Here is a 25,515-nt window from a genome sequence, read left to right as displayed (position 1 = left end):
TACAGTAGGCGTACTTCAATCAACAGCAATATGATTTTATTCAAAGTACAAAAGGAAAATAAGTCTTACATTTCAAGAGGGTACAGTTCATGTGATTGGATTGCATGCTGAGGGTACAGTTCATGTGATTGGATTGCATGCTATGAAAAAGAAATGCACGAGGTAGAAAGACAACTACGCAAGCCTTCGCTGTTTCAATGGCAGTCACAAGGAATAACATCTGCTTGTCGAAAGAAACCTCTGAGATAACTGTGGTAAAGAAAACAAATTGTAAAAGAGTAAAAGCAAAACACTTCGATGACAATTCCTATGCAATCATGTTCCACACACCTGTTTTTTTCAAAAAAAAATATAATATAAAAAAATGATGATGAAATAATGTGAACATTGTGAGCAAAAATGTTCATACGTAGACATTTTTGTCACCTTCGTAGCAAATGGGTCGGGTCAGCGTATTTCCAGTCTCCGAGTTACGGTGGCAGTCGCTGAACTCCTCTGCCACGTTCATGTAAAGCGTCTGGGATTGGCAGCAAGACAGCGGCCTGTAGTCGAACAGAGCGGCCGCAGCTGCGTTTTTAGCCGAAAACACATCTGCGTCCAAGGCGAAGGGTCGTACCCTTTTGTGTACGTAGCTGGGATCCGCTTTCTCCATTCCGCTTCGGGCGGCAAGCTCAGCGATGGCTTGAACGATGGTGGGTCCATCGAGCGGCTTGCAGTCCAAGACCACGTGGATGTCCCTTTCAACGCTCCCGCCGCCTTCCCTTGAGCGGTACTGCACGGTGAACCACGTGCGCAGGAGGAAAATCATCCTCTTGAACTTGACCTCGGACACCGTCTCCCTCAAAGAACTGTCGATCAGTGGGAGGACTCTCATGCTCCCACCCTGGCACACTCTGGTGGTGCACCACGCTGCCAAGACGATCTGTTCCTTGAACACGAAACAGCACCAGTGAAAGTAATGCGTGCCCATGTCCACGTCGAACAGCCGCGGCAGGTGCACGTCGGGCCCGATGGCCGCCTGGGTGCTCTCGGGGCACCATTTCCCCACTAGCACGCGGTCCCAAAACCCCGGGATGTGAGGCATGCAAACGTATCTGTAGGCATCATACTCAGGCAAGAGCTTATTTTCCCAGTAGGTGAAAGACATGTCGTTTGCTGGATTCTTTATCAGGGTCTGGAACGCTGCGTAAAAAAAAAAAAAAAAGAGAGAGAGAAATCAGAGAGAGGAAAGTCAGACTCTTGAAGCTGTGCAAGGTCGAGGTGCTAGAGGGTGTGCCTCTTACCTCGCTGAAGTTCCTCGTCACTTGGCGACCCTTCGGCCAACATCCTTTCAACGCATTCCTCTTTTTCGATCCTCGTCATGAAGCGGTCGCTACCTTCTCGCTCCAGTTCCCAAGCTCCTACAGCCTCCATCTCCGGCATGTCAGCCAGCGCGTTTGCCGTGGCGTTCACCATTCCGTTCTCGGAGACGACCCAGTGCTTTCGGCAGCCTCCCTGCGCTCTGATGCACAGCGTGCACAGGACGCATCCGCAGAGGCACTGCACGGGTCGATTGAGTTGCAGGAGATACCCGCAGCACACCGGCGCACGGTTGAAAACCCGTCTGCATGATGGGCAAGTGATGAGATCTTCGAGCGTGGATAGGGAGACGCCGGGGATGCCGTCCCAAGGGCGCGGCCCCGCGCTGCCCTCTGCGCTCCAGCACGCAAGCTCCTCTTCTGCGGGCGTCCTGGGCTCGCGTCGGTTGGACTCCACGGAGAGACAGAGCCCTGGAGACTCACTCTGCAGCGCTGCGCCGGGCTCGTCTTTCGGCGGCTCGACGTCAGGCTGCGAGCTCGGGCGTCCGTCCCCTCCATGGTCGAGATCTTCGTCACCCGTCTCGGGTGGCGGAAGTAGAGAGCCTGGAAGCTCAATCGTCTCCGCGCAAGTCGAAGCGACCCGAGGAGGAACTTGGTAACCGTTTGGGGGTTCCGCCGCGCGCGGCTCGATGCAATCGGGGTACGTGATCAAGTTGATGTCGTCGTACGCTTTCGTGATGACGCTCTCGCACAGCATGGCGCTGGCTTCTTCCTCCAGCGTACCGTACTCCTCGTCCTCAGTCGAAGTCAAATAATATCTGGAGGGGTTTCTGTAACGCACCCACAGTGACACAAAAGACAACTTGTGAATATCACCTTCAAACCATGCCTCCCAGGATCGACGGGGATACCCACGGCTGGCCGCTGATGCTCCAGATGGCAGTGTGCAGCTCTTCGTCCATTCGCTTCGCGACCTCGACGCCTTCCTCGGACTCCGGGACGTCGATCTCCCCCGGGCGGAGCGAGCGTTCGCTCTCCGCACACGGTCTTGCATTCCGAGGGGTCCTCGACGCACCTCCTGTACCTTTCGTGAAGCTCGGGCCTCCTGCAGTACTTTCCGTGGCACTCGGAGGGCTCGTAGAACCGTCCGTCTATGAGCCAGACATCGTAGTCTGGCCAACAGGGAACGCCATCGGTGCTGATTTTGGGCATTGGTATGATCCCTCGGACCACGGCGCGCTCCACGGCGTTCGGCAACGAGTGCACGATGAACAGCTTTCGATTTCTGTACAGGGCCGCGCCCACGGTCGGGAACTCGGACAGACCCGGGTGATCGCGCATCACGGTCATGCCACTGGGGCAGCTCCCCGAGCGCTTGGAGGCGATTTGCCTCAGACAGTTTTCCACCCCCCTGGCCATGAACTTGGTGTGCATGGCAGCCTGCGTCATCTGATGGGTCACGCTTTGCATCTGAGCGTACCACATCTGGTAGCTGGCCATCACGGAGAACTTGACGTTGGTGTCTCGCAGGGCTGCCTCGGTGTTGCGCTTCATCGCGTCCCTGAGGAGTCCAAAGTTCTTGTTGGCGATCTCGGTGTTGCGCTTCATCTTCCTCTCCTGTTCGTCTATCCTCCCGTCTATCAGCGCCACGTTGGCGTCGAGCCGGTTGCTCACCTCCACCAGTTGCCCAGCGACATTCGTGAACGCGTTCTTCACGGAGTCCATCTGGACCTCCAAGCGATCCACTCTCTGAGACACGTGCAATGCCAGACCCAGGGCAGCGCCTCCGAGCAACGAGCCCAGGAACCTCTTGTGCCTCGTGCGGCGTCGCTCGGGCCCGTCGAGTGCCGGGAAGGGTGCATTGTCGGGCAGGGCGTACGCAGAGGCCTTGCGCTCCTGCGCGGCCAACTCCTCCAGACCCTCTCTCATCAGGTCTCCGGCCCTGCGGGCATCGTCTGTGATCTCGTGCGCTGAATCGCACAGCTTGCCGTAGTCTCTCCGGCAGCCGTCATCACCTCCGCAGACCGAGATCAGGCAGGGCTTGAGGGCGCTCACGTCGTAGTTCACGCAGCTCACGTTCAGGTTGATGTAGTCCAGGCCCGGGGTGAAGTTGGACACGAAGTGAATGGCTTCCGCCGGTTTCACGATCACCCCGCGATCGTGCTCCACCACCGGCCTGTCCAACGCGTAGCTGTCGTCCACGGAGACTAGATTCAGGCCCTGGCTGCTCTCTCCCGTGTTGTGCGCGGTGCACACCCTGCTCACGGGCGGAGCGTACTCGACGAACCTTTTCGCGTCCAGGATCCCCACAGTGTAGTGATTGGGATCGGTCGTGGGCACCATGGTGTTGATGTTTATCGCTACCTGCGGAGGCCTGCCCGACGACTCGACCCGCTTGTCCGGTTCCCCGGGGGTGCACGACTCCATGGCGTACAAGTTCCCCACGTAGATCCTGTCGTAGCTGGTCGAGTACATCTCCCTGTGGGGCTCCTTGAACACCCCGAGCGCTCCGTGGACGGCCACGAGGCCGGGGCACACCAGAGTGTGGCTCAGACCCACGTTGTACCGAGGATCCAGGGAGCTCTTGGAACCCGACGCCGGATCTTTGTACGCGCTCTCCGGGACGGTGATCACGATGTCGCCCAGCTCGTCGAGCTCGGGCAGTCTTTCGTTCGTAGAGGGCAGCGGCGGCGGCGTGCGGAGCTCGGCGGACCTCGCGAACCTGGAGGGCTTCGCGGCTCCGGCCTTCGCGGTGGATATGCCCGCCGCCATCTGCTGCCTCTTCCAGTCCCTCAGCCTGTGCACGGCCGAGGCGATTCCCAGTATCGCGGGCATGTCGGAACGCACGCCACGCTTGAAGTCAGAGTCCACGGGGGCAATCATGAACTGGTTCACGCCGAAGGCCACGGCCACGAGTTCGGGAAACCGCTTCAGGGTCTCGAAAGACGTCGAAGACACGGTCACGTTCACCATCACTCCCCTGGCCCAGACCGTGGTGCTGGAGCCCGAGCAGCACTTGGTGTTGAGGTCTTCTTCGCACCTGAGCGCTGTGTTGGTCTCCAGGTCCGCTAAAGGCAGACCGCCCTCCACCTCCCACCTGCCCGCGCCCTCAGGAGCGCTGAGCTTTAGTCCTCCGGTGAGGGATAAGGTGAAGACGATCTTGTTTGCTCGGACTCCTGTCCTGAGCAGAGTCATGAGGTAGGGGACGACGGCGTAGCGCTCGTCGTCGCCGCCGTCAGTCCTCTGTCCGCTCGGGCTCACCCACGCGTTCTGGCAGTGCCTGGGATCCTTCGCGTCCGCGCGGCCCCGCGGCGTCACGAACGCTTCGAACTCGGCCAGGTCCAAGAAGTCAGTGCTCGCCAGCAGCCCGCGAGAAGGAGGCAGTCCGAGGAACAACTTGCGGACGCCTCGTCTGTGCAGGGCGGACGCGGCAAGCTTCGCAACTCTGCCGAACTGACGCCTTTCCCAGTTCGACTTGGAGCAGTTCGTCAGCCCCCACCGGCTGGCGTCCAAGAGCAAAGCCGTGGACGAGACCGAGGTGCTGACCCTCGACAGGGTTTCGGCCACGGACTCCAGGACCGCGGGGAACTCTTTTCGGTCCGGGGACACGGGGACCACGCACTCGTCAAACGGGACCTTTGCCACGACGTGGCCGGCTTGCGCCACCGTGGCGAACAGGGCCGCGTCTAGAGCTACGGCTAAGTAGCCTCCGGCCGAGGAGTACAGAGCGCGCTCCACCGAGATGACAGTTGCGTCACACATGGAGGGTGCGACAAAGTCTCTGATATCCTCGGGCGTCGGCGAGTAATCCGGGCCGCGGGCGGCCAAGTCGTCGACGCTGGAGATCTCACACATGGCCAACGGAGCGGAGGCCAGGCCGTCCCAGTTGGTCAGACCTGGCCTCGCGTGCTCCGAGCTGCTCACGCAGAACGTGTTGCCGTTGGATTCGAAACAGTTGTCTCCCAGCTGCTGGTGGCAGGCGCCCATCGCCTCTGCGTCCCCCAGGCCGACGTACACCAGCACGCAGGCGTAGGCCGAGTTGCGGATGGCCAGGACGTCGTCCGAGTCAGGCCACCGCCTGCTGGCCTCGGGCGCGCGCAGCGTTCTCTTCATGAGCTTGTAGGCCGCGCACTGAGCTCCCGGGTCGCATTCGGCCGACGAGTTCGCCCCGAAGTAATAGTCTCTGTTGCGAGGGCTGGCGTGCAGCATCGCCGATATCCTGTTCAGCGGCGCATGCGGGACCACCCGCTCGGAGCACCCGAACCCCCCCGGGACCGGGACGCACGAGGACCTGTCGAGCTTCTTCACGTAGGCTCCCAGCATCACGCCTTCCGTCTGGTACCTGGTCAAGTCGGGAGAGCGTCCGCGCGTGTCTCTCCACAGGGCGCCGATACTTCCCGGGCAATAATGCGTGCACTGGTCCCGTTCACCCTCCTGAGAGCCGATCCTGCGCAAGGCGAAGCCTCCCTGGCTGGTGCCCATGCACCAGCCGGTGTGAGCGCCACATTTCGTCACGGAGATCCACGCGTAAGGAGCATACCCGTAAGGTTCGTAGTCCGCGGGCGCTTGGGTTCGGGCTCGGCAAAGAAGCCACACGGCAAGCGTGGCGACGAGCGCGAGCATGTCACCACCCTTCCGAGGCGGTCGATCGTTGACCGGCTCGAGAAGGTGCGCGCTAATACTCGACGCCTCCCCCCCACCCCCCCCCCCCCCCCCCCCGGGAGGAGTCTGGAAGCCCGGCCTCGCTCTTCACAGGAGAGGGTGAGCGGGGTCGCCGTTACCCTTGTCCGCATCTGTCTGCTTGCGCTTCATGAGCGACTGGCACGTGGCGGCCAAGCCTATGAACTGCTTCACCGCGTCGTTGTGAACCTTGGCCACGGCCTGGTCAGGGACCAGGAAAAGTCTACCCATGTGGGTGCGCACGCGGTTCATGACGCGAACGGACGCCTGGCTCGCCAGGGAGTACGAGCCCGAAATCAGGTCCAGGGTCATGCTGCGCAGCACCCCGGCGACGTTCTCGTCGTCTCTCGCGCAGTGGGCCAAGTGAAGGTTGATCTGCTTCCTTGTGAAAGCGTGATGGCACGACTTCAAGTACGGAGCCACCTCCTGCGGTTCGAGCACTCCGATGGAGTCGAGGGTGTTTTTGTCCAACCTCTCGCACAGGAGGCACTTGGAGCGCTCCTTTTCGTAACAGAGACTCCTGATCGAGGGGTGCTCCCCTCCGCTTATGTTCATGTGAAGCATGGGATACTGTTTTCTGAGAAACTGATCCGCTTCGCTGACGCTGCGCAACTCGCCCTCCGTCAAGTCAGAGGCCCCTGCCTCGGGAAACATCTGAAAGATGGCCTCGGAGGCCATGCTCGACAAGTAGCCCGGCGAGTCATGGGACGCTTCGTTCTCGGCGCTCGACGACGACGACGGCGGGCCGTCCGGGTACCGCCCGCGTCTGCCAGCGGCCTCGCGGCCTCGATTACTAACCGCGGAGGCCCTCCGTCCCCCGAGCGGCACCCTGGTCCTTTCCCCCTCGCCTTCCGCTCCGTGACGCGTCGACCGGCATGGACGGCCCGAGGCTTCACCGCGTGAAGACGGGCGGGGCCCGAGCTCAGAGTCCATCGTTCGCGAGCCGTGAGGAGCCCGGTGCTCCATCCAGAGGAGTCTGGGGGGTGATGGAGAGCGACAGGTCGACCGTGCGTGGGGCGCTCTTTTCTTCCACGAACCCGTGGTTCTGGGGTATCCCGGCGCACAGGCGATGCGTGTTCCGCACAAGCTCGGAGCGCTCGATAGCCGTGATAGACCGCGCGAGGTGTAAATGGTGCAAACCGTCCCGCGGGGAGGTGCCGCGTTTCGACCAGGACGAGTTCGAGCGGATCAGGACGAGGTCTTACTTGCGCGGGACGTTCGGCTTGTCGCCAGCCGAAGCCGGTCGTCTTTCGGAGCTGCTGGCGGAGCTTGCACTTTCGGCCGAGGGGAAGGGCGCCTGTCCGTTCGCGGGCACCCCGCCTTACTGCACCGTCGAGAACGTGGTTCACATCTCGGGGCCGGCGCTGGAGAGACTCATGGAGTTCGACGACGAGTTCGTCTGGGGAGACAATCTTATCTTCCACGCGGGAGCCCGTCCACGCTCGTGCCACACTTAGCCACTCGAAGCGTGAGCCCGCCTATATACGGCGGCGGGTTACGTCTCTCGATGAGATGGGCGCCTCGCGATCGGGGAGAGGAGAGATGCCGAGCGGGGACTGCCGAGGATCCCCCTACGTCCCCCGGACGGGACCACTGTTCTGCCTTAAGGGCCAGAGCGTGTACGTGAAGATGACCGAGGCGGACGAGAAGAGGGCCTTGCTGAGCGAGAGCGACATGACGCTGGTGGGCTACGCCGATAGCGGCGAGTGCGAGGGCGAGGAGCTGCGCTCTGACCCGTCCGTCTTCGTGCCGATCTTCTGCAGAGAGTGCTACGGGACAGAGACACGGGATTACGAGGAGGCTCTGCGGGACATTCTCGCTCGCGGGACAAACTCGTTCATCGTGGGCGTCTGCAGCGTGTATGGCGCGGCCCCCGACGAGATTTACCCCGAATCGAGGGCCGAGTTCTCGGTGGAGAACGCGTTGTCATTCTCGGGGGCCTGCCACCCGCAGCCCGGCAAGGCCGTGTTCCTGCACGACGCGGAAAGAGACATCGGCTGCGTAAAGTGCTACTGGCACGTTCACAGCAGGTCAGCGGACAAGACCTTCCTGTTTTGCTGCGTGGCCTGCGACGGCACAGAGTACACCGCCAGGTTGCTCTCGGAGCTGAGGAAAAACGAGACGCTGAGTACGGCCTTCAGCTTGGGAACAGTGGGAGACAACTCCGTCGGGCCCGTCGTCGAGGAGTGCAGCCTGGTCTCGGTGCCCATGCGACCAGCCTGCTTCTGCGTGGCGCTCACGGACAAGGACCTCGTGTCTCGGACCATGACGAGGATGGGCTTTTGCTCGGTGAAGGACAAAGCCCTCGAAGCCGGGCTGCGCCCGGACGAGGGGGGCAGCCCGCGGGAGCCGGAGGGGACCGGACACCCCGGACTCCGGGAGGGCGAGAGCTCGGAAGATGGGATCGAGGCCGTGAGGCGGCTCGCGATCAAGCAGGCGGACGAGTTGCGAGCGCTCGAGGACGTCCTGAAAGCGATCAAGGTACAGAACGGGGTTCTCGCGCAAAGGTTGAAATGGCCCCAGGACCCCGACACTCTGTTCACGATGCGAGGGGCGAAGGACTTCACGGAGCGCACCGGGGTGAGCAACAGACTGTGTGCGGGCGAGGAAGCCCGTACTAACGCCGCGACACCGGACCGAGGGGGTCGGGGGTCCGAAAAGGACATGGAGGCCCGCGAGGATCAATCGCAACAAGCTTTGTCGAGGTACGAACTGGAAGAAGTCAGGCGACTACTCTCCGCTTCGAGACGAGCCGGGGAGGAAGTGGGCCAGCGCCTGCCGCAATACGGAGTCCGTGGGGGAGATGCTCTGGCGGCACTGGGGGGGTCGACCCGGCGAGCCCCGCACTACAGCTACTGCGAGGACGACGACTACGACTGCAACGAAGTCGCGTCAGGTCGTCCCCGGACGCGATCTCAGAGTGGGAAGACAAAGCCCTCACCGGTCGACCGCCTGACGGAGCAACAGAGGAGAGAGGTAGCGCTGGAGTACAACAGACAAGAGTCCGAGAGAGAGGAGGCCTCGCGGAAAAAGAGGGAGACCATGATCGAAATGATCAAAGCGAGCATGGGCGACTTGATCAAGAGCGGCATCAAGGATGCGATGCACCAAGAGCGCGGGTTCCAGGCGACCGCTGAAGAGGTCGGGGCACCCCAGTCAGCTTTGCCCAGCGCCGAGTTGGAGACCCTAGCGAGAGACACTCCGTACAACAGGCAGCCTAGGAACTTGGACGGGCGGCGGCCTTTGCCCGAGAGCCTGTCCGTGGACGTCCCAGCGCTGCTGAAAGAACTGGAAGAGCTGCGACAGCGATCGTTCGCGAGGAGCTCCGGAAAGAGCGGGGACAGCGAAGGATCGCTGCCCATGGACACGGACGACGACGCTCCCACCGGCGGAGGCGCGGAGGCCACTAGCTCCTTGCGCAGCAACGGCACAGACACGACGGCGGCGAAAAACAAGCAGCAGGCGGGCTACACTCTGAGGCCGTCCGGAGAGGTGCCCGGCATTTCTGACTCTCACGGAACGCTGCAAGAGTTCATTTCTGCGGTCTCGGTGCACAGATGATTCCGCTTACCGGGGCCGGGACCCTGCATAACATGTTTTTGTACACATTTTCAGAATGTCTGTAGGCTTGTATGACTTGCTTTTTTATTTTACTTTTTTTTTTTCCTACAAGAAATAAAGCAGAAAAACTCTTTGAACGCTCCACACACTGTTGTTCTCTTTCCACTTCCCGCTCGAATAAGATTAAAAAATGAACACACGTTTGCGTATAACAGCACTTGCAATCGCAATGCCTTTCCTGGGCTTCGGTCTCAGGATCTGTACGCTTTCCACTAACGACCAGCTCACGGTTCGAACGTTTTGCCAAAGTGCATCATGGCGAACTCGATCTGCGTTACCCTCAACCTGCCCTCTGTGACGGTGGCTCAGGTTCAGCAACTGCAACATTCGCGTTGCGAAGAGGCTGACGACGACGACGCGGTACACACGGGCGCCTCGTCCTGTTGGAAGAGAAGCTGCGATAACATGGCCATGGGCGCTGTCGATTTCAGTTACGTCGCATCGCAGATGATTCCTTCCACGGTAAAGCAGGCGCCTCAAGTGGGAGACCTTTGCGTGCAGCTGGCTCCCCTCGCAGCTCGCACGGAAGAGTATGCGTCGATAGTGGATCTGTACAACACGTACTGTGCAAAGGGTAGCGCACAGATGGCCGTGAGGTGCATGCGGAGCTTCGCGAGGAGCCAAAGCGAGCTGTGCATCCCCGCGATACCGATACACATCTTCGTGTCAGAATGGAACAGGTCCCTGAAACGGTTCCACGACATGGTCAGGTGCAACAGGGAATGGACGAACGCGCGCACAGGCGCTGCTCCCGCACAGGCTGTGAGAACCTCGCTGCTGAACAACGTGATCACGCTGACTCTGGGGGACGTGCCTGCTCGAAGCGAGCACCTCTGGTACCTGCTACACTGCGTGATTTCCAAACCGTCGTTGGTCAAAGAGGCGCTGCAGCTCGTGGGCTGCGTGTCCTCGTGCTCGGGCACGCTCTATCGCACGGGCGACGTGACCAACTCGACCGTTCCGTGCAAGAACGGCTCGAGCGCATCCAGGCTGTACCTGATCGCCAAGTCGGCGGCCGGCGCGAACGACACTCGGCTGGGCGAGAACGCGGGTGCCTCTCTGGGTCTGATTTGGGCGTCGAGCGAAGACGAGCTCTTCGATCACTTTCGCAACGCGAGATGCTGCCACTACGTCCACCTGGGGACAGAGTCCGGGAACGCGTTCAGGTGCAACGGGTACTGCGCGTGGCGCACCCACGACCGGGAGGTTTTCGAACGGATGAGCGAGCTCGGTGCAGAAGTTGCGTCGATGCCCTGCGTGCAGGATTCGCACCTGGCCGGAAACACGGCCGACGCGGTGAGAGCAGCGTGCCAGCTGTGAGGCGAAGGCTGACGGCCTCCGGTCCCTCGAGCTTGGGGTTTCAGACGGCGCATCTGACCGACTAACGATCGTAACGCTGCGGACGATGGTGGGGGGGGGGGGGACTCGAGAACAGCAGCTGGAGAATGCTGCCGAGGACTTTCGTGCCCGATTGTGACCTGATCGCGTCGGCCGCACTGAACAGAGGAGCGGTCTTGACCTCCGGCGTCCACCCGCTATATCTATCCCCCGTGGTGTGCTGGCTCAATCGCACGCGTGAGCGATTGCGTCGGGCCAAGCGCTCTGCAGTCTGCGCGCTGAAAGGAGCGTCAAACGCGGCGAGCATGCTAGCCATCTTATCCCACTCCGTGAAGCTCTGGGATTACCCGACCTTGGACGCGACCGCGGCAGGTTGGTCCCTGACGGTCTGCGGGGCTCTGATCGCAGGCCTCGCCGTGGCCGCCAACAGTTCCAGAGCATTGGTCTCTCGAGCGGACCCCAAAGTCATCGCTCAACCGCTGCGGGTCATTCCCCTCTGGGTCAAATGCCTTCTGTCCGCACTTTTGTTCTCTGCCTACACGTACACCTGGTTGTACTGCGCGGACCCGTCTCGTTCTGGCTGCTGGGAAGAGGGCCGTAGAGCCTGGCCGCCGCTCTGGTCTTGCACGGTCGGCTTGTTCCTGTGGATTAATGCGGTCGGTTTGCTGGGACTGCTCAGGCAGACCCGTTTGTGCTAAGCGAGAATGGGATTGTGCGCAATCGGGGCGAGGTTTGGGCTTTCTTTTTTCATCTTTTGTTCACTGATCATCCGCAACCCTCTGGAACGGGGTTTCCAGTGGATCGTAGGATACGAGACCCTACTTGCGGTGGCGGCCGTAACATCGGTAGCGTCCTGTGTGTGCACGAAGTTCGCCTGCCTGATCGAAACGCACAGACGCATGCAACACCTGGCCCTCTCAAACACGAGCAAAGGGGAAACTGTGGCAGTGTACAGGGAGAAGAAGCTGTCGACGGTCTCCCCTCAGGACGACGACGCGGCTCGCTACGGGAAGCGAGCCTTCGGGCAGCTCCAGGACACACCCTTCCACCCTCGCGACAGATACGACGCGCCAAACTCTTTCTGGTGCGCGCTGACGACTGTCGCGCTCGCCTACAACACGGCTCACATCGCGCTGACCGACGCCTCGGATCCCGAGCCCCTCGCCTGTGGCGCTCCGGCACTGGCGCTTTACTGGTGCGTGACCAGAAGCGCGCAGCTGGCGCTCTCTTGACAGCGTTGGCGCCGCTCGCACTCTGACCGTGATGGTATTTACAAACGGGACGAGGGAGAAGAGGATGATGCACCCGAGGACTCCAGTGCGCTCAGAGAGCTGTCTGGAGGTGCTCCTGGAGGTCTTTCTATCCGCATTGGTGATCGCCAACATCGTGCTGTGGTTGCAGAGGTTGTTCTTCCAGATACACCAAAGACTGGAATAAGGGAGAGGATGGGTACCGCGGGGAGTTCGGGAAGCGCCTGGTGGACGAAACTCGCCTCTCCGAAAGACGACGGGGCTCTGCGGAAGCGCCTCGGGTTCTCGAGCCCCGAGGCTGACCCGGCATCCCTCCGATGGTGGTCCGATCTCGCTCGCGGAGGAGCATCGGAGCAGCAGCGGGACCTCGGCCACCAAAGCGTAGAGGACGGGGTCGACCTGGGTTCGAAGCAGAAGCTCCAGCCCCAGATCTCCTCGAATCTGTCAGCAAGGAAATCTACCAGCAAAACAATGAGCACGGACGACTTTTGGAGATTGAAGGTGGCAAAAGTCCAGGGTGGCCAAACCCTTCACCGCAGTTATGACAGAAAACAGCGAAAGAAGGAAAAGAGTCAGCCAGAGTTGGAGAAACTGTTGTGACCGCGTTTGACAAATGCAACATGTTTGCGAGCTCACACGAGCGTGTGCAGGTGATTGTAATGAAACGAGAATAAACCAATCATTCGCTGAAACCAAAGTCTTTTTGTTGTCTTTTATTCGCATTGGTACACAGTACAATGTCACACAAGAGAGAGCATTCTTTTATTTGTTTTTTTTTTAAAAAAAAAAAGAAAACACCACCACCAAAGAGACCACCACTCCCAAGGCCACCCTTCACCACACACACCCACACCCCTACACACCATCCACCTCCCGGCAAAGCCGACCCACTCGGAGTTTAAACTAAAAAGACAGAGGGAAACGGAGAAGTTCGACACCGTTGCGACCCGCAGACCGATCAACAAGCAAACGGGCATGCTCCGCAAATATTCGCAGAGAAGTCTTCTGGCCATCTGGGCTCCTCGATCGGCTCCGCCGTCGCCAGCCAGAGTTTGTTCGACGGGACCGGCAGCATATGCAGGCCTTTCGTTGCCGCAGGGTGGACGGTGCGTAGGCTCGACATGGACGGGAGACACGGGGCTGATATAGTGACGGACGTAAGGCAGTGGGACCCGAGCAGGGACTGGCGGGGGCCCGCGCCCGACGTCGTTTTCGCTGGGCCTCCGTGCGAAAACTACAGCTTGGCCCGGACCAGAGCCTGCACGCCCAGGGACCTGAGACTTGCTGACTCGCTGGTGACCAAGACGCTGGAAATCATAGAACACTTTCATGGACAAAACCCTCGCATGCTGTACTTTGTCGAGAACCCGGATTCCAGCATGCTATGGAGGCGGTGGGTTTCTCACCGGCTGTACGAGGACCCCGGCAAGCACTTTCTCAGCTCCTTTGTCGAGTACATGGACGCGAAAAGGGGCGCCAAGAGCTACAAGTACCTGACTTGGGTCAAGCGCAAAAGCTTCACCTCGGGCTGCAGAGACAGTCGCATCGTCAGGCTGGACTACTGCATGTACGGCACCAAGTACCGAAAGAGGACGAGGCTGATGACCAACAGCCCCTTCGAGGCCTCGCTGTGCAAAAAGAACTGCTCGGGTTTCAGAGAGCGCAAGCACGCGGAAGCGGCTCAGCGGGGACCCTACGACAGGGGCGCTAAGGGCGAGGGGCACTCCCTGGACGAGCTTCACGCCTATCCCGCCCGACTGGCGGACGCGATATTCACACACGTCAGCCGGGCCGAGTGGCGCGTACGACAGGGACTGAGCCCGTCGACTGCCGAGCCCGTCTTGAGACCGGTGAAGCGCCAGAAGAATGTGTGATGTGAATGAGTGGATGAGATATGCTGACATGGTGTATCTTGGGGGCCCATACTGACCGTGCGATCGTGGGTCATTTCAAAAGCTCCAACTAAAAACCAACAGGCTCTGTGTCTCCTGTCTTGAGATGTCTGGGCGATTGTACACATACACTCTTTTGCTTGCTGCTTCAGTTTCTGCTGAGCGTTCCAAATAAAGCTCTGACTAGAAAACAGCACCCTCTGTGATTCTTGTCTAACCTCGTCTGTTTTTATTTTTTTTTTTTTTTTTGCTCACAGGGTCAATGCATTTGCATCCAAAGTGCAAACCTAGGCGAAATAAAATGTTGACACTCGAAAAACAAGCAAAAAAAAAAAGCAACACATATAAGACTCAAATGGGGTTTGGTGCAAACTTTATTATTTCACACATATGTATTGATCCATTTGTAAGACACTGATTTTCAAAGCAGAGAAACAGAACAGAAAAGAAAAAAAAAAACGGAAAAAAAAAAACAGCGGATGTCAAACAACCCCAGTTTCCCCCAGTAAGTCCCTTAAGAGCATCAGTTACAAGCAGGTCTGACCCGTCTTCCTTCCTCAAGCCACAAAACATTTGGCTTTGGTGTGTGAGTCAAAGACCAGGGCACAAAGCTTGGTCCTGGAATGTACCCTTCCGTGAATGGGGCACGGGTAGGTCTCAGACTTTTCGTCGGCTTGCACGTACACCAGCCCCGATCCGGTCGTCCTCAGCGTCACCGGCACGCCCCACTGATCGGACAGTCTCCGAGCCTCGCTTTCTGCCACCGCTCGATCCGGGGCCCCTGGTCGCTCCGTTTCGGGACCAGGCCAGATTCTCTCCGCCCCGACTGCGCACTCGAAGCGTGCGCCGAGTGACGTCACGTCGGGAGCGATGGGGTTGGAGGAGAGGCCCACAGAGAGAGCGCAGGGGTCCTCGAAGCGAGGATCCTCTAAGTCTTCTCGAGCGTTAAAGGTGTCCACGTACTCGAAAGCGAAGCCGTCCTTGCTGCAGTTTGGAAGTCTCACGCACTTTCTGCAAGAATACGGAGCTTTGTCGATCGCCGAGCGCCTGCGCGAGCCGGCGTTCGGGTCCTCGGTCCTCAGCCATCCCGACCCGGACGCCCTCCGCTCACCGACCGCTCTTCTGAGATCGCACAGCCCGCACTGAGACTGGTCGTCCGGGTACGAGAGCACAGAGTAGCGCAGGGACCTTCTCTCCATCTCTCTCAGCAGCCGTCCGTAAACTTCGATTCCATCGAAGCTGCACAGTTCGACGGGCAGGTACCACAGGATCCTCATGCTGAGCTTAGCCTTGGCCGTGGACACCCTCTGGTACGCTGCGAACTTGCCCAGCGATCGGCACAGTTCCCCCGAAAGCTCGGGGTTTCCCTCGACCTCCGCGCGCTTCACTCCGGCCAGCCCGAGCACAGATTCCGCGGCGACGAGGACGAGGCTCGAGACTACGTTCTGACACAGGCGAGCCTTGGTGGCTCGGTCGGTCCTGTTCGAAAACTTCTCGCTGCATCCCCGACAGCACTTGAGGTCCAGGTCCAAGTTCAGCCTGCTGACGGGTCTGCCCGGCAGGAAGACCTCGTTGTAACAAGGGGGCGGTCGGTCGCAAGGCGACGAGGAGGATGATCTTGCGATCAGGGTGCTTAGGTGGCCTCTGGAGGTTACGGTGTACCTGCGCGAAACCTTCCCTGTGTCGCGATCAACCGGGTCCTCCATGAGGAGCACAGGGTTTATCGATCCCCAGTGACAGCGCGCGGGCAAGGGACCCAGGGGTCCCGAGGCTCGTTTCAGGCAGTAGTCGACCAGGTCGTTGAAGCGTAGCTCCGCGCCCGTGAACACAGTGAACGCGTAAGGAAAGCCCTTCGGGCCGTCCGTCAGCGTTCCGGACAGATTGTTGAAGGCGGCATAGATCTCCCCGACCCCGTGAGCGATTCCCGGATCGACTGCGGCCACGTCTTCGTCCTCGCCGCTCGCGAGGTCCTCGCCATCATTGCCGCCGACCTCCTCTTCGCGGGAGCTCCCGTTTCCTCCGCTAATAGGGGTCTCCCCCTCAGCCTCTGCGCTCCCGGGCTCTTCGACGTCGAGTTTGTCACCTTCTGTCTCGTCGACAGAGCCGTCCCGAGCCTCGCCCTTTCGGTGGTCCTCCGCAGGGTCCTCGTCTTCTTCGTAGTACCTCCATCGAGAAAACGAAAAGCGGTCCGAACCCACCAGTGGTACACCGTGCAGAGTGACGTGCTCCTCCGCACTACGATCGAGCAGCCCCCCTGGCGCCACCATGTCCTCCACCTCGGGCGGCCCGGACCGGACCTCGGACGTGTAGTGCAGGCTCAAAGCTCGACGGAACAGGGGGTAATGGTGCGTCACGTCGTACTGCCTGCGGAGCATCTCCTTCACGGAGCGCGCAAACAAGACCTGAAGCCGGGCTCCGAGCCTTGAGTCCTCGCCCTTCTCGTCCTCGGGCTTCTGCGCGTAGCAATTCAGGAAGAGAGAACAGTCCACTCCTTTGGACAGGCACAGTCTCGTGAGCTCGTCCTGGCGCGCCGCGCACTGAAGGACGCCGCGTGCGTCTGTGTGAAAGCGCACATCTCGATCGAGGGCGCAGGCTCTGCCAGAGCACCCGAGCAGGACGAGGTCTACGAGTGCTTGCACGACAATGCTCGCGCAGCTCTCAAAGTTTCGATCCAATATCCTCGCCGAGCATTTGTCTCCGGGGCGCAGGTTCACAGCTTCGGACGACGCGTTCCACACGTTCCACTCATTCTCCTCAGATCCTCTTGTCAGGTAGCAGACGGGTTTGTACACGCGGTCAGGCGAGGGCCTCTGAGTTCCTCCCAGAGGACCAGAGCGCTGCTGCTGCTGCTGCTGCTCTGCCGTGTTCACCCTTCTTTTCGCACGCTTCATCGTGTGACTGACGTTCTGCAAGAGGGTGCGATGTTGCTGATATTCTTTTCCTACTTTTCTTTTTTTCCTTCTCTTTCGGTAACAATCCACAAAGTGAAATTCGTCTCAGATTCTCGGGCCCGACGGGGACGAGGCGCAGGGTGAGGCTCGCTCGCGCTTAGAGAACTCGCCTCCGAAGCTCGGTGACCCGTCACAGAACCGAATTTAGGAGGGTGTCTTGTAGAGCGCCCGCCAGCACTCTTATTTTGTGATAACAGCGAGGCCCGTGCTCCCCTGGGCAGCGGCCGCACATGTAGCACCACAGTTTCTCGGACAACGTTACGTATAACCCGTGGGTGAGATGAACTTTCAGAGAAATGTCCGTCCCGGCCGGCACCCACACAGCCTGAGGGTGAGCGATTAGGCCTCTAGTGAACCTGGCTTGGCCCAACTCAATGGCGATGCGCTCAGGTGTGTAGTTTGAAGTCAGGACGGGGCAAGCGCCTCCCGAGACGAAAGCGTGCTGGTTCAGATAGGTCTCGCCTGGCGCCGCAACGACCACGTCCATGCCGCAGGAGAAACATCGACTGTGCCCCGTGGGCTCGGCGGGAGCACGGCCTTGGGCGGCCTGCGAAATACCCGTTTCATCGTTCTCTCTGGGCATTCCCAGCCGTACCATTTCTTGCGCAAAATACGAATTGTCGTCCGGGTGGACGTCTCGGCCTCCATTTGTGCTGTTCAACCACTCGAGCCTGCGCGACATGGAGACGTCAAAGTACGGGTCTAGGCCGATCGGCACGTACACGCCGTCCCTGCGGACGATGTTGCTGTAGACCGTAGGTTCGTCTCCCTGTCGTCGCTCCATCCCCTGGACTAGTTTGACACCTGATGCGAGCCTGGCTGCAAAATGTTTGTGAAACAGAATCCTGGAGCCTTATAAAGAGTCACTTACCTGGCACAGATGTCTGAAGTTGGTGTTACGAAATAAAATGAAAGGAGAGAGAGAGAAAGAAAAAAGCAAAGACAGCAAGAAGAAGGAGCGAGGTGACAGAGAATGAGATAGATAGGGACGGACGAGGAGGACTAGTAAAAGAGTGCCCACTCACGTCGTTGCTGCTGGACAGAAAGTGAGCGAAGGACGAGCCCTTGTACCCGGGATCGAATCTGTACACCCGGTTCTCGGGGCTTCCGTGAACGCTCACGGTCCTCTCGGTCTGAAGGAAGGATGGGAGTCTCTGGAGTTCCTCCATGGCGGCTTCCACCCCTAGCCTCAGTGTGGTGCACATGTGTTTGTTCTGAGCCTGCACCATGACGTTGATGTCCAAGTGCAAGAGCACCGCCGCCAGTATCAGCCTCATCGCCAGGCTCTTGCCGCACTGCCTCGGGGCGAGGCACAGGGTGTACGGGTTGGCGTATCGAGCAAACTCCTTTTCCACTTCGTGCAGGTGGCTGCGCGCCGGGTCCTGGTAATCGTAGCTCTCGGAACCCAGAGGCGCGAGGTTCAGCGTGCTCAGCAGGGCGTGCTTGTGCCTGAAGAGCTCGTCTCCGAACTGTGCCTCGGTGACGCCCAGCACGACTCCTCTCAAGAGCTCCATCTGAAAGGGCTCCATGCGCATGCCGTTCGTTTGGAAATATTCAAACACCCGTTCTACCATGCGCCGAAATCGATACATGAGGCGATCGGAGGCGTCCCCTTCTAGATTTCCAGAGGCCCGTATCTCGCGCACCCTCGCCTTCGCGCCTTCCAAACCCAGCTCGCGAATCAAGACGGCTTGCGCCACTCGGTCTGTCATCAGCCGATTGTATTCCGAGACCCTCTCCCGTTCGGAGCGCCTGCTCTCCTCCTCGACCTGATCCTTGTAGAGCCTGAGCCGTACGCAGTCCACAGCCACAGCCAAAGGCACCGGCGGCCTGGAGCCAGGCACGGGATCGCGCACGATTTCTCTTCGCAACCAAAGGATGTCATCAGGGTCTGGTGACAAAGCTCTCCACGGAGCTCTCGACAGGCCAGGGCGCGCGAGGCGCAATGGCCTAGGTCCACGCGTGAGCTCGCTGCTCGAGGAGAGGGCAGCGGGTGAGGCGCTGTGTCCGGCGGAGCTCATCGCGCACAGTGCCTGGGCTCTCCGAACCCGCGACGCAGAAAGACGTCCCTGCAAGGCCGCCGTGAGCGAGTTCGTGCTGCCGCTCAAAATCCACTTCAGGTACTGCTGGCTCTTCTCCGGGATTCCCGTCAGCGATGCGGCGCGACCGAGAGACGCGTGCCTGCCGGGAGTTTTAACAGATCTCGAAAGAGTTCGCTTCAACCGCGTAATGATGTCGGGAGACGGCGATCCCGAATTCTGCTGCGAGGGAAGGCTCTCGGACGTCTTCGGGATGAAATCTTTCTGGCTCACCACCGACGGAAGGTTGGTCGTCGTCGACTCGCCTTTCGAAGACGCCAAGTTGTCTCTGCTGAGGCACCGCAATCTCACGGACGCCCTGGCTCTCTGGGAAGTGCAGCCCGAGCTGTGCTCCCGGCTCACCGAGGACTCGAGCGCTGCGCACTCAGCCTTGATCGGGCTTTGCGGGGACGCGTGCCGCCTGAGCCGAGGCCGCTTCTACAACCTGTACGCCAGGTACCCTTTGCCCGTGGAGAAGCAAAGAGGCGGCCTCGCTTCCGCACCTCCCCAGAATCGTAAGGCCCCCGTCGAGGAATGCGACGTCTCCGCTCGAGAGATACGTTCTGGTCAGGAGTTGCTCTCGATCCTCGCACCTCTCTACGCCACGTATTTCGCCCTGGTGGAGGGTGACCCGGCTTTGGATGAGCTCTGGCGCAGAGTGGATCTCCTCGGGGCGAGGTGGCTGGTTCGAGAAGAGTTTTCGGAGCTGAGCCTCTCCGTCAGGCTGCGCGACAGTCGGTTCGCGAGATTGGCGTTCGCCTGCGCTTTCTTTCTCTCCGACTGTTGAGCATGGCAGGTCTTTTGGGCGCAGAAACCGCCGCTCATTAACCCTGGACGCTGACCCGCGAAGGCCGCGGTGATCAGCTCTCGCTCCACCGAAGACATGGACCCTCCCAAGTTCAGCTCCGGTCTATGTTCCGTGGAGATGAACGAGGTCGGACGAGCCTTTCCCGTCTACTTGAGCCCATAAGCAGCATAAGAGCGAAGAGACGAAGCCTCGGTCTTGTCTACTTGTCTGTTTCTGGAGCGTACACTCACACGAAAGCAGTCTGATACAACAAGCCCATCCGCCACTGCAGCAATGTCAACCACTCCAGAACAAGACTTGTACTCCTCGGATGTGACGCGCACCAGGGCATCGTCCTTCACGGTCACAACGGACACTGAATCGTTCACCACGGCCCGCAGTCCCGAAGGAGACGGTGTTGTTCCCGTATTCTCGCCCAGAGAGATGGCCCGCTCGGAGCATGACGGCGATTCGGGCCTTGAGGAGACCGAGGCCGAACCGGACAGCGTCCTTTACCTCCAGCTCTCGTCGAACCCTGGGATCGCAGAGCCGCGGATCGATTTCGAGCCCCCCGTCCGATTCATCGGGAAGCGAGATCTACAGCTCCTCCGATGACGATGAGGAAGACAGCAGCATAGAAAATTATGATCGCTACGACCCAGCACTCCGGTGGCACCACCCAGACGTTGTAGACCACATGCGAGGACTGGGCCTGGCCATCGACGAAGAAGGATACTGGTTCGATCCGGGTTCCTTCCCCCTCTTCTCTGAGCCTAAAGGCGTCGTGTTTGAAGACGACGATTGAAGTTCTGCTTGCTGTGTGTGTGTCTGTTCACATTTTCGCTACCATCTTTATCTTATGAGACTCAATAAAGGTTCTGCTATCTGATAACCAGTGTGCTTGGGTTTGTCGAGAGCTCCCGACGCTCGTGCAGTGAAAGGTTTAGGGGGAGCATGGGTTCGAAACCCTAACGCCGGGAGTTTGAAATGGGGGACATAAAATGAAATAAAGAAACGTGACCACCGGCAACAGCAAGCGTTTGAGCCTTTTCCCTTTTCATTTTATTGAGGTGAAACAAAACAAAACACAGCTGCATTTCACGTACAATGAACCTCTCCGCATATTCTCACGGAGCTCTCTCCCCCGTGAATCTCGTCTCTTGTGTGGCAAAGGAGCAGAAACGCGGAGAGCACGTCGTCCCTGGTGTATTCGCCCCCCTTGGACTTTTTGCCTCCGGTGACCACGGTCCCCCCGCTGCCCTTGGCTGACTCCTTGATCGAGACGGCAGCCATTTCCTCCCTCAGTTTGCCCAAGAGCCGCTTCCCGTGCTCTGCGTGCAACCTGTCGGCCAACCTGCTGTCGGGTAGGGAGATGGTGTCTCGGATCTCCAGAGCTCGAGCGGTCGTGTCCGTGGCCAAATTGATACCGCTCCTCGACCTCCTGTACATGTGCACGGCCATGGAGGAGCCGGTTCTCGTGCTGGAGCCGGCGCCCCGAGAGACGCCCAGGGTGGCTTCCACGGCTCTGCCCTTCCCCACAGCCTCGGCCAGCACGGCCCAGCCGAGGGACATGACGCACTCGCAGTAGCCCAGATCGTCCCTCTCTATGGCGGACACGGTGCTGAGCACCATGGCCAGTTTGGTCTTGGCACTGACGTGTTTCCCCAGCATGTACCTGGAGTTGACCTGGGACCACTTGCTGTAAAAGAGAACCCTGAAGCCAGCGCGTGCCAGAGCGTGTTCGAGCAGCTCCTTCAGGTCGGCCAGCGCGTTCACGTAGGTGTTTTGCTCAAACACCACAACCACCGGCACCTCTTTCCAGTGCGCTGAGGGCAAAAGGACTTTGAGCAGCCTGACGTGAGCGCTCAAAAGGGCCGCGTACACCCTGGTGACTTGATCTAGGTCACGTATCTCCAGCTCGTCCAGTGACATGATCTGCAAAGAGACGGGGGAGAAAGCAGGTTTAGGTACTTTGTGGCGAAAAACGAATTGCACATAGGAAACCGCTGGCTGCTCAACACGATCACATTCCGCTTCTTAATCATCATCATCATCGTCATCATTATCATCATCATCATCACTTGTTGCAATATCACCCTTCGAGTAAGACGAAGGTTACGCTTTGTCAACATGTCTTTCTGTCCCGCGTGCCGCAGGGCTCGAAGACAACTCTTGAGCCTCATGCGCATGCCGTGGGAGCTGCTGCTCTCCCGGTACGAGTTCATGGTAGCCCTCGCTTCGTTCCGCCGCAACATGGACCTGTTCGTCGAGATGGACATCGGGCAACTGAGGACGGCGTACAGTCAGGTGGTGTCGTTCTCGCCCGCGAGAATACTGGTGACAGACTCGCTCGTCTCTCATTACGTGCTGAGTTCGAGGAACGAGCACTCGGGGCGAGAAGCTCTGGCTTCGGCCCCGCGCGTCCCTGTGGAGCTTTCGGAGGCAGTGACCCTTGCCCTCGGAAACAGCGTGCCGAGACGTTTTGTGCACGATTGCATGAGCCAGCATGAGTGGCGTGGGCATGAGGAGATGGTTCTCTCTGCCTTCGCCTCTGCAGAGTCTGTGCGCGGCGGGCCCCTTAAGTACCTGGCCCTGGTAAAGGCCAGCTCCCGGAACGTGGCCTCTCTGCACACGGTGGTGGCGCTCGCCATTACGGGCTGGCTGATGGAGCTCTCGGGGCATAGCGCGGGGAGTTGCAAGTGCGGGGTCTGGGAACAGGCCCTGGAGCTCATCTCGTGCTCCGTGCCAGATGCGGAGACCTCCCTCAGCGTGCAGGACGAGAACCGCGTAAGCGCGTACATCTGCACCCTGATGGACGTGAAGCCCGGGCCCGAGGAGCGAGCTCTTCCCGGGCCGGCTCCCGATTACGGGTACGTTTTTAGAGATCTTCTGGTGTCCGGTTTAGGGGGGACAGAGGAGGGAGGCGCCGATCGTGGGCGGGAGACCTACCACTAGCTTGCCTCCAGCGATCTCCACGGCGCAACAAACTCCGGCGCAGGACCTGGAACCTCCCCCGAAGGTTGGGTCCAGACACAAGTAAGCCCTGGTCACGATCGATCGGGCCACGTCTTCCAGGGCCCAACAGTTGTTGGACAGGAACCTGTTGATGACGGAAGCCTCGAACGGGACTGTGGTGTCGGTCTTGATGTCTTCGGACGAAGTGCTGCTGCTGCCTGTGACCTCGCTCTCGAAACCCTTGGGTGAGACCATGTTCATGAGCTCCTTGAGCTGCCCGTCCACCGAAATGTGTTGCGGGCAGTAGACGCCGAGGCAGCAGCAGGTGAGCCCCGGATCCCTTTCGTGGTATGCGCATTTGAAACTCTGAGACACCACGTGGTAAGCAGGGCCTCCCCGGTCGTCGCGGATGTCCGCGACCTTGTTCAGCCAAGGCGTGTTGTTGACGTGGCTGGTGATGTGAACCTGTTTCCGTCCTCTGAACGCGATGTTGGGCAGGACGGCCAGAAGCACCTTGGAATTCACGAAGCCTACTTCGTCCACCAGGATGAGGTCGGCGCTCTGTCCCCTGCTCGCCTGTGAAGAGAGGCAATAAAAATTGATAAGGAACAAAGAAAAGGGAAAGGAGAAGAACACAGAGAAAGGAAATACGAAGGGAGAGGAGGAGAATCGAGAGACGCTAAGGGAAATACGAAGGGAGAGGAGGAGAATCGAGAGACGCTAAGGGAAGCGCCGATGGACCGCTGGCCTTCAGAATTAATAGACGATCCGCAGTGGGTGAGCCACTGCGTGGAGGAGGAATGCGCTTTTGACGACCGATACATCCCGGGCTGTTACGTATGCTCAGCGCACCTCAGCAAGCACTCGTGCTCGGGATTCGACTGCGCCCTCGTGCGGGCTATGGCCGCCCGAGTTTCTTACGCCTCGGCGTCGGGGGAATTTTCCTGCCCCGTGGTGGGGCTAGCCGCATTTCGCAGGGAGGACCCTGACTTCAGGGGGCCCTGGTACTCTGGGACGGAGGCGACGGTGGGCTACGGAGCATTGGAAGTTGACCCGCGGACGGGCGGACCTCGCGGAGGTCCGTGGGTCGAAGACCAGTGCGGCGTATCGGCGCGGGTGCTGAAATCCTGCCTGCCGGCCATGATTGCACTTTTCTCCACCATCCTCACGCGGGAATTTGCAGACGAGTACCGGACCGTTGAGCGCGGAGAGGGTCAAGTCCCGTCGCAGCGCTGCCGATGGACCTCTCGAGTGTTCAGGCTCGCGGGCTGTATCGAGTTCCGGAATGTCGGCGAGCGGGTCCGAGCGGACCTAGGAGATCTGGGAACCGTGAGGGACGCCGCTCTCAAAAGCGCAGCCGCCGTGTCCACCCTTTTCTGCTCACCCGAAGCTAGGATCAAGCGCTTCGTGAAGAAAATGGTGAACAAGCAAAGTGACAAGCACTCGAGGAGAGACGGCTTTTACACTCTGGTGATCATGGCCTCTCTTTGCTTCTTCCCTTACTTAAAACTCGCCGTGCTGAGCGAAATGTTCGACAACAGGACCCTGGTGCTCATGTTTTTCGACAAGACCCTCGCCAGGCACAACCAGTGGTCCATGCTCTCTACCAACGTCCACCTGCACGTGAAACGGCCTCAGTTTCAGAGAGCGCTCGCCGACGCCGACCCGGGTAGACTCCTGCCACTGGTCGTGAGGGCCGCCTTGGACGACTACGTTTCTCTATCGGGTCAGAGCAGCGAGCTGAAATGCCTCCCGGCCACAGTAAGGGCCGCGAGCCAGTCCGAGCCTCGCTCGGAGAAAATGGAAACGCGCTCCGATGCCGCTCCCGAGGCAAAAGGGGGATGCCCTCTCCGGCGGGCTTTTACGAGGTCCACAGAGGCAGGGTCGAGGAGAAGAGAATCCGCGTGAGCGACGAGTCGCCCTCGTCGCAGCGATCCAGACAAATCCGCGTGGGATGACGACATGCTACCTTTCGTCCGATGTCTTCGCATCTCACGCTGAACATTGTACCTCGTGGCTGTTGTTTCTCTGCTGTGTTGTACCTACGCTACCTTCAATAAAATCTCCAACGAAAATGTGTCTGATGTGTTGGTTTGTATGCCTTGCCATCTTTTCTACCCCTTCATCCCCCCTTAAGAAAAGAACGGAAAAAAAAACAAAACAGTGCTTGTTCAAATTCAGGTTTGGTGTATCGGCTTTATTTTCCCAACCATGTCACCCCAATGATACAAAGAAACGATGAAACGAAAGACAACGAAACAAAAAACAAAACAAAACAACAAACATAGAACCAGCAACTCGCACACGTTCCACAGCAGCACAAAGACACAGGAGGGCCTTAGACATCCCCATATCTCTTCTCTTTCAGTTTCCTCCCTTTCTTTCGCTTGGAGCACAGAGGTCTCTTCCATTCCACCCCTTTGCGCCTCGCGCGTTTCGCCTCTCTCGTCTCCACGTGGCCGGACACGTCCTGCTCCCGTAGGGCCGCGCTCTCCAGAGGCAGCTCTAAGAATCGCAGAGCACGATCCGATTTGAGCTTCTGCAGCGCCTCCCTCTTCCACTGGAGGTTGACCAGGGCGGTCAACGGCGCGTGTCCGAATCGCACCAAAGCGTCGTACGAGCTTTCTGGGTTGGCCCTCGCCAGCCTATCGGCGAAAAATCTCAC

General features: G+C 59.4%; 3 protein-coding genes across 6 annotated transcripts in view; all 3 read right to left on the bottom strand.

Annotated features, from left to right (window-relative positions):
* Window positions 1–263: 263 nt before the first annotated feature.
* Window positions 264–2,331, bottom strand: LOC144993915 (uncharacterized). The gene is made up of 2 exons (XM_078949841.1): window positions 1,284–2,331; window positions 264–1,182 (listed from the first exon to the last, which is right to left on the bottom strand). Exons 1-2 carry the CDS (start codon window positions 2,053–2,055, stop codon window positions 404–406), a joined length of 1,551 nt encoding a protein of 516 aa, XP_078805967.1. The 5' UTR covers window positions 2,056–2,331; the 3' UTR covers window positions 264–403.
* LOC144993914 (uncharacterized) lies at window positions 1,960–5,985 on the bottom strand. Its single transcript, XM_078949840.1, has 2 exons — window positions 2,214–5,985; window positions 1,960–2,128 (listed from the first exon to the last, which is right to left on the bottom strand). Exons 1-2 carry the CDS (start codon window positions 5,919–5,921, stop codon window positions 2,096–2,098), a joined length of 3,741 nt encoding a protein of 1,246 aa, XP_078805966.1. The 5' UTR covers window positions 5,922–5,985; the 3' UTR covers window positions 1,960–2,095.
* A 14,949-nt stretch (window positions 5,986–20,934) lies between these two features.
* The window catches only part of LOC144994101 (uncharacterized), a 32,094-nt gene continuing 27,513 nt past the window's right edge, over window positions 20,935–25,515 (bottom strand). For all 4 annotated transcript variants that reach the window (XM_078950561.1, XM_078950562.1, XM_078950563.1 and 1 more), the window contains 2 exons: window positions 22,845–23,426; window positions 20,935–21,830 (listed from right to left, as the gene is read on the bottom strand). In XM_078950561.1, the coding sequence (XP_078806687.1) occupies window positions 20,994–21,830; window positions 22,845–23,426 (1,419 nt within the window). In that variant the 3' untranslated portion in view covers window positions 20,935–20,993. The remainder of the gene's footprint in view (window positions 21,831–22,844; window positions 23,427–25,515) is intronic.

This window comes from Oryzias latipes, chromosome 7 (genome assembly GCF_053564925.1).
Source record: "Oryzias latipes strain Hd-rR chromosome 7, Olatipes_Hd-rR_3.1".
Lineage (NCBI taxonomy): Eukaryota > Metazoa > Chordata > Actinopteri > Beloniformes > Adrianichthyidae > Oryzias > Oryzias latipes.
Note: the sequence above shows the minus strand (reverse complement) of the source record. Positions and strands in the feature narration are given on the sequence as shown.